The sequence below is a fragment of the Natrix helvetica genome, assembly GCF_964273705.1.
Source record: "Natrix helvetica genome assembly, chromosome: 2".
NCBI classification, from domain to species: domain Eukaryota; kingdom Metazoa; phylum Chordata; class Lepidosauria; order Squamata; family Natricidae; genus Natrix; species Natrix helvetica.
The window spans coordinates 72,923,231-72,936,328 of record NC_138552.1 but is presented as its reverse complement, the minus strand read 5'-3'; the positions used below and the strand labels follow the sequence as shown (position 1 = coordinate 72,936,328).

General features: G+C 40.8%; 1 protein-coding gene across 4 annotated transcripts in view; it reads right to left on the bottom strand.

The window, feature by feature from the left end:
- Positions 1-12,331, bottom strand: part of CEMIP2 (cell migration inducing hyaluronidase 2) — a 63,591-nt gene extending 51,260 nt beyond the window's left edge. Inside the window, exons 1-3 of one of the 4 annotated variants that reach the window (XM_081942211.1) lie at positions 12,201-12,259; positions 10,866-10,934; positions 3,403-3,742 (exon numbers count right to left, since the gene is read on the bottom strand). In XM_081942211.1, coding sequence (XP_081798337.1) covers positions 3,403-3,730 — 328 coding nt within the window. In that variant the 5' untranslated portion in view covers positions 3,731-3,742; positions 10,866-10,934; positions 12,201-12,259. Of the gene's footprint in view, positions 1-3,402; positions 3,743-8,693; positions 8,960-8,985; positions 9,156-10,865; positions 10,935-12,200 lie in introns of those variants that run through there. The other 3 variants (XM_081942210.1, XM_081942212.1, XM_081942209.1) reach the window with 3 other exon arrangements.
- Positions 12,332-13,098: the final 767 nt, after the last annotated feature.

Sequence of the window (13,098 nt, the reverse complement as noted above, 5' to 3'; positions counted from 1 at the left end):
CATAGATCCCAAAAGTGTTGCAAATTTTGCCTGGCAGAATGGAACATTATACAAAGAATTGTTAGCTGCTGGCCAGGAAAGAATCTCCACCTGGAAAACCCCAAAAAAATCCTTTCCTGGTAGACTTTCCATTGCTTAGTAGCAGGCAAAACAAAGGAATCTCTACTAATCATGGGTACATCCTTACTCAGCAATGTACTGTAACTCTTTCCTTTGCAGCTAAAATGTAAAAGGGAAAACTTCAAATGAATCTTAGCAGCAAACTGTAACAAGGATTGCATCCACTGTGCACAAGTGCATAATACAGACATCATTGCACCCTTTAAGTTTACAAATCAAAATAGGGTTTTGAGTCCATTCCAAAGTTGACTCCAAAGTTTCTAAAAAAAGAGGGCTAAAGAGCCATCATATAGATTCTAAGCATTTATCAAACTAGCCAGTTATTCCTTTTACTTTTTGAAAGACACTAAAAAAAACCCCAGAATGGGCTTTTCAAGCAGCAAACCAAACCAAGGCAACCCATCAGCACAGAAAACTTAGTTGAAAGATACGTCGATATGGCTTGCTACATTTTGGGGTAGGTTGCAAGATATTGATATGCTTTAGTCATGCTGATCAGAATACATTTGAGCTTTCAGAGTGCATTTGAAAATGCAGAGGCATTTCATTTCTACAGGCATGTTGAATCTCAGTATGAACATTTTAAAAACATGTTTTTAAAAAACGAAAAGTTGACTGAGTAAGGCCACAGTGGCTTGGTTCCCACGTAATACTAAGCTCTTAAGATGCAAATCACCTGGTATGTTAGGTCACCAATCTTCAAACAACTAAGTAAATACAGAGTTTACAGATTAAGCTAACCCTCAAAACAAACACTGTGGTTTACCCAGAATGTGGAGGCCTCCCTATAGCAGCCATGCAATCCTGCAAAGAGATATGGCTGCTTTAATGAATCGTAGACAGCTGCACATTGCACTCCCACACTTCCAAAGAGCTCCTACACTGCCTGACAGATAAGATTAATTTGAAATTAACAGCCTTTACTTTTCAAATGTATATATGTGTATACAGGTGAAACTCAAAAAATTAGAATATCGTGCAAAAGTTCATTTATTTCAGTAATGCAACTTAAAAGGTGAAACTAATATATGAGATAGACTCATTACATGCAAAGCAAAATAGTTCAAGCCGTGATTTGTCATAATTGTGAGGATTATGGCTTACAGCTCATGAAAACCCAAAATCCATAATCTCAGAAAATTAGAATATTACATGCAATCAATACAACAAGGATTGTACATAGAACAATATGATACCTCTGAAAAGTATAAGCATGCATATGTACTCAGTACTTGGTTTGGGCCCCTTTTGCAGCAATTACTGCCTCAATGTGGCGTGGCATGGAAGCTATCAGCCCATGGCACTGCTGAGGTGTTATGGAAGACCAGGATGCTTCAATAGCAGCCTTCAGCTCTTCTGCATTGTTCGGTCTCGTGTCTCTCATCTTTCTCTTGGCAATGCCCCATAGATTCTCTATGGGGTTCACGTCAGGCAAGTTTGCTGGCCGATCAAGCACAGTAATCCCACGGTCATTGAACCAGGTTTTGGTGCTTTTGGCAGTATGGGTAGGTGCTAAGTCCTGCTGGAAAATGAAATCAGCATCCCCATAAAGCTCGTCTGCAGAAGGAAGCATTAAGTGCTCCAAAATCTCCTGGTAGATTGCTACATTGACCCTGGACTTAATAAAGCACAGTAGACCAACACCAGCAGATGACATGGCTCCCCAAATCAACACAGACTGTGTAAACTTCACACCGGACTTCAAGCATCTTGCAGTGTGTGGCTCTCCATTCTTCCTCCATACTCTGGGTCCTTGGTTTCCAAATGAGATGCAAAAGTTGCTCTCATCAGAAAAGAGGACTTTGGATCACTGAGCAACAGACCAGGTCTGTTTTTCTTTAGCCCAGGTAAGACGCTTCTGACGTTGTTTGTTGTTCAGGAGCGGCTTGACAAGAGGAATACGACATTTGAAGCCCATGTCCAGGATCCGTCTGTGTGTGTTGGCTATGCACTGACTCCAGCCTCAGTCCACTCCTTGTGAAAGTCCCCAACACTTTTGAATGGCCTTTTCCTGACAATCCTCTCCAGGCTGCAGTCATCCCTGCTGCTTGTGCATCTTTTTCTTCCACACTTTTCCCTTCCACATAACTTTCAATTAATGTGCTTTGATACAGCACTTTGGGAACATCCAACTTCTTTTACAAATTACCTTTGGAGGCTTTCCCTCCCTATGGAGGGTGTCAATGATGGTTTTCTGCACAACTGTCAGGTCAGCAGTCTTTCCCATGATTGTGATTCCTACTGAACCAGACTGAGAAACCATTTAAAAGCTCAGGAACCCTTTGCAGGTGTTATGGCTTAATTAGCTGATTAGAGTGGGACACTGAGCCTAGAACCTTTTCACAATATTCTAATTTTCTGAGATTGTGGATTTGGGGTTTTCATGAGCTGTAAGCCATAATCATCACAATTATGACAAATCACGGCTTGAACTGTCTTGCTTTGCATGTAATGAGTCTACCTCATATATCAGTTTCACCTTTTAAGTTGCATTACTGAAATAAATGAACTTTTGCACATATTCTAATTTTTTGAGTTTCACCTGTATGTGAAAGCATTTTTATATACCTATGGATATGGATACGTGTATTAACATTTAAGAAAAACCCGAGTATCAGAGTCACTCCTACACTCGAGATATCCAATGGCATTTGGCCTTTATAAAAAAAGTCGGGTACAAAACATGTCAAGTCCAGGTTACAGAAGCATGGAAATTAAATTTAATTTACATTATAATCTAATTAACATTAATTGTATTAAATATAAGTTATCTTCCCAATTATTTAATGACATAATTCGGCCACCACTTTTGGTGGCGCTTCTGAGGCTGTCTTGAGTTCCACTCTTTAATTAAGCGGCTTTGGGGAAAAAAGGTGATCATATTATTTCTTGTGCTTTTGTGGCAAATATGATGTACAGTATAAAATGCAGTTTTGTATTTCGGAGAGATTTTATCTGTTGATGAGACTGCATCTAATGTATTTTCAGAAAACAGACCAAAAACCAACTTCAGAACTATATGCACACTAACCAACTCTTATACCAACTACAGTATCTTCTGTGATTTTTCATGTCCGAGAAATGAGATCTATTAAAGTACTGTTATCATTAAAAATGGCTATTTTCCAAATTTAGGATAATTATTTGTGCTTTAATTATCATAGATAAAAATCACTACACTTAAAATCTGCATAGTCTTATTATGTTAACAGCAACATAGAGGGGGTCTCCCGCCCAGTCAGTAGCAATATACAATAAAGAGCACGACTTACTGAAACTTACCATCAGGAGCATACTTTGATGCTATGCCCAAAATAATTCCAAGTGCAATAAAAAATGAAAAGCTGGACATGGCAAAGCAAATAAACGTATTTTTGTGCCTATTCTTTCTGCTTGCTTCTGCTTGACAGCGTTGTGGATCTCCCGAAGAGGCTACTGTGGCACGAGCTTCCTGTCTTGCACAGGAAAATTTGGCTGAAGCTTGATTATTTGGAGGTGGTGGAGGACGAAGTGGCACAACTCTTCCTGGGACATAACCAGACTTATAGCTGCTTCCATTCTGTGCCTGAAGGAAGGAAGGAGAACTTCCCCTGGGACCAACGGTGTGCATGTTATACAATCACTAGAATAAGAATAAAAAGGATTATTCCAGCAGCCCCAAACATAATACAAAGACAGAAGAATGGATACATGAATGATTTTTTAAAGAAAAATTACTTACAATGAAAGGAGGCCCATCTTTTGCATAATATACCAAAAAAACCTGAAACCAATTTCCCAATTTAAGTCGAGCTTGACCGCAATTTATTTTTATACAGGGATTTGTCAAGCAAATAAGCACGTAAGTTTGAGGAAACATGCTTGGAAATTTAACCAACATTTAAAGGACTTCAATCATTGTATTCAGTAATACAATATGACACACTATTGGGATATGCTTTTAGGACATTGTAGAGTTTTTAAATCTAGGCATACAAAAATAATTCAAGAAATATTCAATTATGCTCAAAATTGGAATAATTAAATATGCTTATAAAATTGGCTTTGGGATATGAGAAAAGATTATAATAAATATGGATTATGATTGTGTGTATGTGTATACACACAATCATTTGTATACACACAATCATTTTAGTCAGTGAAGGTCAGAAGTCTAGTAAATGAAATCACAATTTTTATATGTAAATTTCTTTCACTTGCACTGCTAATCTAAGAAGGTATCTTGACCCACCTCATGAATAAATATCAGAATATGTAAATGATTTGCCTATATCAACCAGTTTACTGAATTTTTCTTTCCTACATGTCCAAGCCATAAAAAAATAAGATTCTAATTATCTTACTTGTATCAACAGTGTACATTTTTCTTGAGCTATGCTAATCATATATGACAATGCAACTTAAAGTATTACTATTCTTTCAGTCTTGATATCATCAGCCTTAATGATGGTTTTAAAAGTAAAGCAGATAAATTTGAATGTGTTAAATAATTAACACATTCTGCTGCACAATGAAAGAAGTAAATAGCTCCCTTGATTTTATCTGATTTTAAATTTTCAGGTGCATTTGCAAATCTACTAGACCAGGGGTCAGCAACCTTAAAACACTCAGAGCCATTTGGACCTGTTTCCCACAGAAAACACCGGGAGCCACAAAACCTTTCCCGTGCCTGACTATTTCCTGAGTGGCCACAGAACTAGCATATGTAGTTGAATTAAATGTTCTGTTTTCTTCTGAAACTTTTCTTGGATTGATCGATGGTTGGCCTACCAGGGGTCGAATAGCTCAATAAATCGCGTGCCGGCAGGTATCACACATTGGCGGTTGTGACACATATTTTGAGCGATAGGGAGCCGTAGCAGAGGAATGAGAGTCACATGTGGTCCAAAACCGCGGGTTGCTGACCCCTGTACTAGACCAACCTTGCCCAAGCTTGTGCTTTCTAGATGTGTTGGCCTTTCCATTTTACTAATTTGCATCAGTATATGGTAGGCAACAGGAAGGGAAAGCCAGATTCACTTAGATTACATGATTAGTTTAAGAACTGCAGTGATTCACTTAACAACCTCGGCAAAAAGGTTGTAAATTGAATGTGATTCACTTAACAACTGCCTTGCTTAGCAACAGAAATTCTGGCTCCAATTGTGCTCATAAGTTGAGGATTACCCATAATCAATACTGTATTCTTTAAGAGGAACAGAAATTTCTTCCTTTCCAAAGAGAATCCTTGTTCAGACAACATCAGCTGGCTGTAAATGTTTAAAGCACTGTATTAAAAATGTATTGTTTCAAGAATTAAGGAGCCCTTTTAAGTTTTAATTAATCAATTAAACTTTGCAACCTACTATGCCATATGTTGAGTGCAAATAAAGATACTTTTTAAACTAGCCCCTGGCTAGGGTCTTAATTATGCCTTCACCCACAGTGTTTGTACTAATCAGCTTTATATTGTCAGAGTTAATGCCAGCAGAGTACATTATCACTGTAAAACTCATTTCTACATTGTAACTGCCAGTATTATCTTTTATAATTGACTGAGCATGCTAACTATTAAAACTAGATAGGAGCTAATATCTAAAGCTTGAACTCCCACGAGGCGAACATCTCCAAGGCTGTAAGAATAAGTTTTCCTTTTGTCTAATTTCATTATACTGAGTATTCTTACTTAGTTTTGGCTAGGAACTCACTAAACGGAGATTTTCCATTTTGTTTCAGCAAGAATGCACATGCCAGAAGTACCCACACACCATCTTGGCACAGGTAAGGAATGTAATACTTTCCATTAAAGAATTCAAGATGTCTTTTAAAAGACGTAGCTTTTTGACTCATTAGAACTATCATATGAAATTATTAATACACAACTTCACTGTCTGTTGGATACAATTCTGTATTTCATACAATTCAGTTCTGTGCATATATACATACAGTTTAATAGAATTTTGAACAGTTCTCTCCTTGGCCATTCTCTTGCTTTTCCCAAAAGGATGCTAGAAAATGCATTGTTTTTTGTTATCTTCCACTTTTCCTAAAACCAAGAGTGTAGGGCAGCTAACATCGAGCACGAGCTTGTTTCGAGGCACTCTATTTGGGGATCTTCTAAATGCTGCCAGGTCAGTGATTTCCAAGTGCTCCATAGCAATTCTTTCCTGGAAAGTAGGTGGCAGAGCTAAAGGAGTGCTGGCAATTTTGGCCCTGTGATAAGTCATTGAGGGGACAAATCTGTGGACCACATCCCATTTGTCAGTCTTGAACAGGATATCATGTTTAATAGATGGACTGACTACAATACAGAGAACATGTGTATGTGTGTGTTTGTGTATGTATGTTGTGCCAACAAATAGTATTTTTTCTCCTCTGTAGCTTTTCACTGGAAAGCCTCCCATTCTGACAGAAACAACAAAATATGTTGTGTTTGTGTGTGTTGAGTTGAGTTCCTTTTGTTGTGTTTGTGTGTGTCAATGTTGAGTCCCTTTCCTAGGGATCCTTGAGAAATTACTGAGTCCAATCCAGGATCAGCCTGGGATTCTTCTGATGTTGGATTACAAGTTCCATCAACCCCATTGTGTACAGTCAATAATCAATGGCAAGTGGAATTACCATTAGCAATAGTCTATACCAGATGTTCCCAATCAGCATACCTGGCTGGAGAATTCTGGGAGTTGAACTCCACATGTCAAGTTAAAGTTGCCAAGATTGGGAACCCCTGGTCTATACAATCCTGATATAGACAAGATAGAGTTACACGTGTGAAAGACACAAGTTACAAGAATCAAGGCCAGAAGTTAATCCTCCATGAATTTGGGTAGACCTTTTAAAACCATCTAAGCTGGTGAAATTAATTGTGACAGATTTAAAAGAAGAACTTTCTATGATTCATCTTGAATCTCATAGTAGATGACACTAAGATTTAACATTGAGAGGAGACAAAGAATTCTTTCCACGCTTTCCATACGGTATCTGTTTCCCCTCTCAGGTAAAAGCTGCCAATTTTAGTCTACATATTTTAATTTTCTAATCATTTTGGTTGCCAATTTCAGCACTCTTCTCATATTTGCAATATCCTTCTTGAGTTCAGCAACCAAATATATACATAGAATTTCAAGGTTTTATAAGCCAGCATTATTCAATTAGCCCCATTAGGTGGGAGCGCTTAACTGATCTTCCAGGAGTACAAAAACCTGACCTGATTATCTTTGGATGAAAAACCAACAAAAGTTTAAGTTTCAGGTTAAGTTTTAAACTTTAAGTTTAAAGGGCATGTCTAGCGTTTCCCTATACTGGGATAGGCAGCTGGGCGAAAAAATCATCAGTTTCAGTGATGATAGCTGCACCACTGGAAGATCTGAAAGGTCAAGTTAGAGACACACATCATCATGGAGAAAATCTAAGTGTTGCCAAGAGCTGATACAGGCTTGATGGCACACCATCAATCAACTAGTGGCCACAGCTGCCTGAGGTAAGCCACTGGTAAGGAATGTGGAAGCTGTAGACCACAAAAAGTTCCTAACTGAGGTGGCGAATTTCTAAAGAAAAGAAAAGCGGATGAAGAACTGGGTTCGCATTTCTGATCCACGTTTTTTTTAAAAAGTGATTTCTAAAATATTTTCCGCTCAGCTAAGCAGTAGGAACAGCTGCTTTTAAGAAGACAGTCACCAACCACCAACTAGAAAATGGGGTGAAAAGGCTGCAGAAGGGCATTCAAAGAGAATTGGGAGGACTGTTGAGGGGTTAGCTTAACAAAACTGTCCTGGGAGAGAAGTACACATAGTCAACTTATGATAATTGGGCCCAACATTTTGGTTAAGCAAGACGCTTTTAAGTTAATTTTGCCTTATTTTATGACCTTTCTCGCCTCAGTTGTTAAGTGAATCACTGCAGTTGATAAGTTAGGTAACCCGGTTGTTAAGTGAACCTGGCTTCCCCATTGACTCTGCTTGTCAGTTGGTCGCAAAAGTGGATCACATGATCTTGGGACACTGCGCTGGTCATAAATCGGAACCAGTTGTCAAGCATCTGAATTTTGATCACACAATCATGGTGATGCTGGGAAAGGTCGTACCTGTGAAAAACGGTCATCAATCCCTTTTTTCCCAGTGCCGTTGTAACTGTGAACGGTCATCAAATGAACTGTTTTAAGTCGAGGACTACCTGTACAGTTCATGGTTACAACGGGCATATTTTGGTCTTCAGCGAAAAGAGAGAGAAGGTGGCCCCATTCTTTGGGGGCTGGAGCAACTTTTTTTTATTTGCTTCCTTCGGGGTTTGCAAGGAGGCAGGGGCAGCTGCTCTGCATTTGAAAGAAAGCTCGCGGGATACCAAGCAGGCGCCTCTGCAGCCGAGGAGGGCGAGAGGCAGGCAGCGAGCGAAGAACAACAAAAAAGATCCCGGGGAAGACAGAAAGAGCCGGAGGGGGAAGGAGGCAGAGCGGGAAGTCCAGTGGGTGTGTGGGGGGGGAGGGAGTCCTGAAGCGCTGGCCAGGAATGCGGGGCGCGCGGCTCCTTTCCAAAAGATCCCGGAGGGAAAGCGCCTGCCTACTGCGCCCCGCAGGCGGGAAGGAGGAAGACGGCACTTACCGGGGCCTCGAGGACGGCGGGAGGAAGCGGGGGAGGAGGAAGAGACGGTGGGACAGAGCTCAGGGCGGAGGTGGCTGAGGCATGGTGCTCTCTCTCTCTCTCACTGTGCGTCGTGCACCGTAGCCGCTTCTTCTCCCAATGGCACCGAAGCCCTTCGCGCCCCGCTGGCGGGGAAACAGCCCTGCCCGACGCAGCGGCCGCTCCGCCCAGTCGGCTGCAAGCGCCTCCTTCGTCCTCTCCCCACCGCCCCCAACAGCATTTGCCCGCGTCTCCCCGGCGGGACTCTACCAACCTTCCTTTCTTCCCCTCAGTTTGGCGGGGTGGAGCCTTCCGCGAGGTCCCACCCCGGCTGTTGGGGGGGCGGGAGGAGAAGGAACAGAGGAGAGCGGCGCCCGGGGAGGTTTGGCGCCCCTTCTCCGGCAGGGCCCTGAAAAGGAGCCGCCGTGGGTAGCGCGCGATTATTTGCACGAGGGGAATCGCGGTGGGCTTCGGGAACGACTTTTAACATGCCCACCCACTCCCACTCCGACCGCTCGAGTTTCCAACTCGGAAGCGCTCGGCGTATTTCAGCGGCATTGCAACGAGCGCGAAGGAAGCACGGCCGATTCGGAAATCCTTAACCAAAGCAAAAGGCACGGCCGGCTTTTGCCCCGCCGCCCACGCGCATTGTTGTTTCTGCTGCTGCTGCTCCTTCGTCTCTGGCCAAACTAGATTTGCCGGGCTTTTGAACAACGCAGTGTCTTTTGCAGCGGCTTGCTGCTGAGGCGATGGCGTTATTAAAGATCGGAAGGCAATCTTGCTTTTAGCCAAACAACACCTGACGCCTTTCTGGGCAGCGGCCAGGCACAATGGACGCATGAAGTCCGCCTACAATACCGCCGTCGGTTTTCTCATCAATCCCCGAGTTACGGGGCTCCTTAGGTTGGAAGCGGCCGGGCGGGAACGCAGTAGCTGAAAATAAATTGAAATTAAACTGACTCCGTTGCCCGATTGAATCAGAAGCAAAGAGTTTTATTGAATTTAAAACTTGGCTTACTTGCAAGCCAATGCGCTCACGATTGTGACTGTCGCCTTCCAGAGTGTGCGGTCTAATGTTGAATCTACTCCAGTTAACAAAAGACGTACCGATCTTCTACTAATTATTTTTGTTTCTCCCCCCCCCCGGGAGAAAGCGAGCCCGTTTTGCAAAATATTTCCTCACTACCCGAAAGAAGGGTTTATTCCTCGAATGCCACTTGCTCCTTGGATTTGTACATGAAGCAATTGGAGTTTACGCAAGGACAAGGAGCCCATTAGCAGGACTGCTATTGTCCCTTCATCTTGACAGATGGGGGAGACTGCTAGTTGTTATGAAATTTTCGGTTAGGACAAGAGTTCAGTAGGCCACAGACGCGGGCCTTTCCTCCCACAACTGGGCTCAGGAAAATGGAAAGATAACCTTGTCATGCGCTACCGGTCATTTTTCCTGCCCTTTTTGCGGTTGTTGCCCCTGGAAGCGCATGACCCCCTCAATCACCTCGAGTTGTCAAATGGAGGAACTGCCACCAAACTGAAGTGGTTTTCCTGAGTTTCTACAGAGAAACTGCAACAAAGAAGAGGTTGTCAGATCTTGGCCAACATCACACCCAGAATCCAGGACTTCTCTGTGTTAGGGACACCCATGAAATCATTTTATCTCCTAACTATCCCAGCCCTGCAATAGTGAATGGCTCCACAGGAATTAATGCAAGTTGTTAAGTTCATAATCAGGTTTTTAAAGTAGTTTTAAATCAAGGACTTCAATTGCAAAAGTAAAAATATTTTTACAACTGAATAGACCTGTGTTAGACTAGTGTTCTGTTCCTTCTATTCTAGTGCTAATATTTTTAGGGGGGCAACCACCCTATAAAATATATTTTTCATTTATTTTCTGAGTTATTCCTTTATGAATTATTTAGTTTAATGCACATATTGCATATTGTGTAACAGCTCTATACACTTTGCCAGTATTACATACTTAAGTCTCTTGAGGACTGGTCATAGAATAGCCTCATGTGAATGGAAGGCTCCATGTTAGCTCAGTTCATGAGCCCAAGACACCCTTCGGTCCCCTGCTGCCTCAGATCATTGTTTGCCAGCGTTACGGATAGAATTGGCTTTTCCTTTTCTAATTTACAGTGTAGAATGACTTACCCAAACAGGATCAGTTGCTGTCCTAGGACTCCTTGATAAGCATTCTAAGGTAAAATCCCCATACAGACTCTGAAAAATTTAAAACACAGCCTTTGGTGTAACAAAGCACTACTTGTGCATGCCTACTTTCTGGAGGACAGAAATCAAATGATTCTTGGAAACATGAAGTTGTAGCCTTGACTTGATCAGAGTTGTTTTTTCCTGAAAACAGTCATAAGTCGATCTACCTGAACAATGCCTAAAGACCATGAGTGGGTGAAGTTGGTGGAAACCCATGCACTACCCCAATAACTGAAATGAAGAAATAATATGGGTTATCTTGTTAATTAAAGGGAATGAGCATATATGATCAAGGATGAAAAAAACCAATTTATCCTTTGTCATTTGTCAACATTTTGTTTGCTCTTGATGTTCCACATTGATGCTGAGCAGAAAAACATATCAATAATCAGCATATATTTTCCAAAAATCTATTTTCCTTTGAAATGATATTCATAATTCTAAATAATGTGAATTATTTAGCCTAATTATGTTACATTTAGACAGATGTATTATTCTCCTTTCAACAAGCAGCAGTACAAAAGAGGCATTTTTCCTTAACAGCATATAAAAAAATGTCAGTTTGAATTGAGGTCATAATAAATTTTATAATAATACACTTATAGATACAACAAAACAAAGAGTTGTTCTTTAACAGTGAAATAGAAAATGCATTAGCCTATTATATAGTGGACGGGAATGCTGCATTTCAGACAGCTGTGAGCTTTTAAAACATATTTCAATATATTTCCACATTCAATGTATCATATAATATGTACCCTTAAATCATATATGGTTTGTTTGTTAAATTAGAGCTATCAAAAATTAGAGGATGTCTATAGAGATTCTCAGTCATCCCAAATGTGCTTTTTCAGGAGGCAACAGAGAGCTGAAGAAGCTTCTTGGATGAGAAGCAAAATGTCTCCAAAGAAAAAACAAGAAAGTCCCGTTGCCTCCTGAAAAAACATCTCAGGATATGTTAAGAGGGAAATCTAGGCTCAGCAGGTAGTTAAGTACAGTTATGTTCTATGAGCAGTATTGTTCCTCTGAAAATATTTTTAACGGCACATAAGGTTACGTACATGAAGAAAAAAGAATACCCAGGGAAAGTCACAAGAATACAAACAGCTGGCAATGTTAGAAGCAGCCTCTGAGCCAAAATGACTTTATAAAAACTAGTTGGAATTCTGAATTACCAGAATCATATATATTCTGGTAATTGTGAAAATCAGACAGCATGATTTAAATAGACTTAAATTTAAAGTACATTGTAGAATAAAGTATTTTAATGCTTACCTCCTTGATGACAGCATGTATATATGAAATAAGGGGAATGCAAGGAGCTGAGGCAGCCTTTTAGTTGTTTGTCTCGATAAGGGTAGTCAACAATGGAGCAAATGATCCTCCTTGCTTTCAGAGAATAAATATCCAGGCTTGACACTGGTACAGGAAGAGCATTATCTCTCAGATTCTGTGTTCAGGATGTCATGCCAGGCTCTTATTTTTCTGACTTAGAAAAACAGGAATTGTCTCATATGACACCCTGGTGTGAGCCAAATATTGTGATTTTTCAACCATTAGAATCACGAGTCTTTCTACCTTTGCTAATTTTACTTTTCAAGGTTAAGTGACTTAACAGCATAATTCAATGCACTTCTATTCAGAGCCCACTGAGTTATATAGAGCTTATTCACATTCAGCACTGGTGATGTTAACCTAGTTTGGATAATGAAATATCTGCAAAAAAACCAAGCTCAAAGAACACCAAGGGCCCCCTTACTCACGGGTAGACCCATATGCAAAATCCAGTTTTCTGTATAAATATCTTTTATACAGTGCAATTGCTGTTAGTATGGTCAAGTAGTCACCCCAAGGGGGGAAGAAAAGAAATAATGGACTTTCTCTTCTATGATATAAAACAGGGGTGTCAAACTGGTGGCCCGTGGGCTGGATGTATCACACACAGGCCACGCCCATCTCAGCTCCGTGAAAAAACGATACGCCATGTGACAGCAACGTAACACCACCGAGTTTGACACCCATGGAATAAAGCAACAGTATGCTTTAAAATAATCTAAAGCCAACATTGCTTTCAGTATCAGAAAATTTACCATTGTAGGAACAGCTTTATCTAAATCAGTGGTTCTCAGTCTGTGGGTCAGAACCCCTTTGGGGGGGTCGAACGACCCTTTCA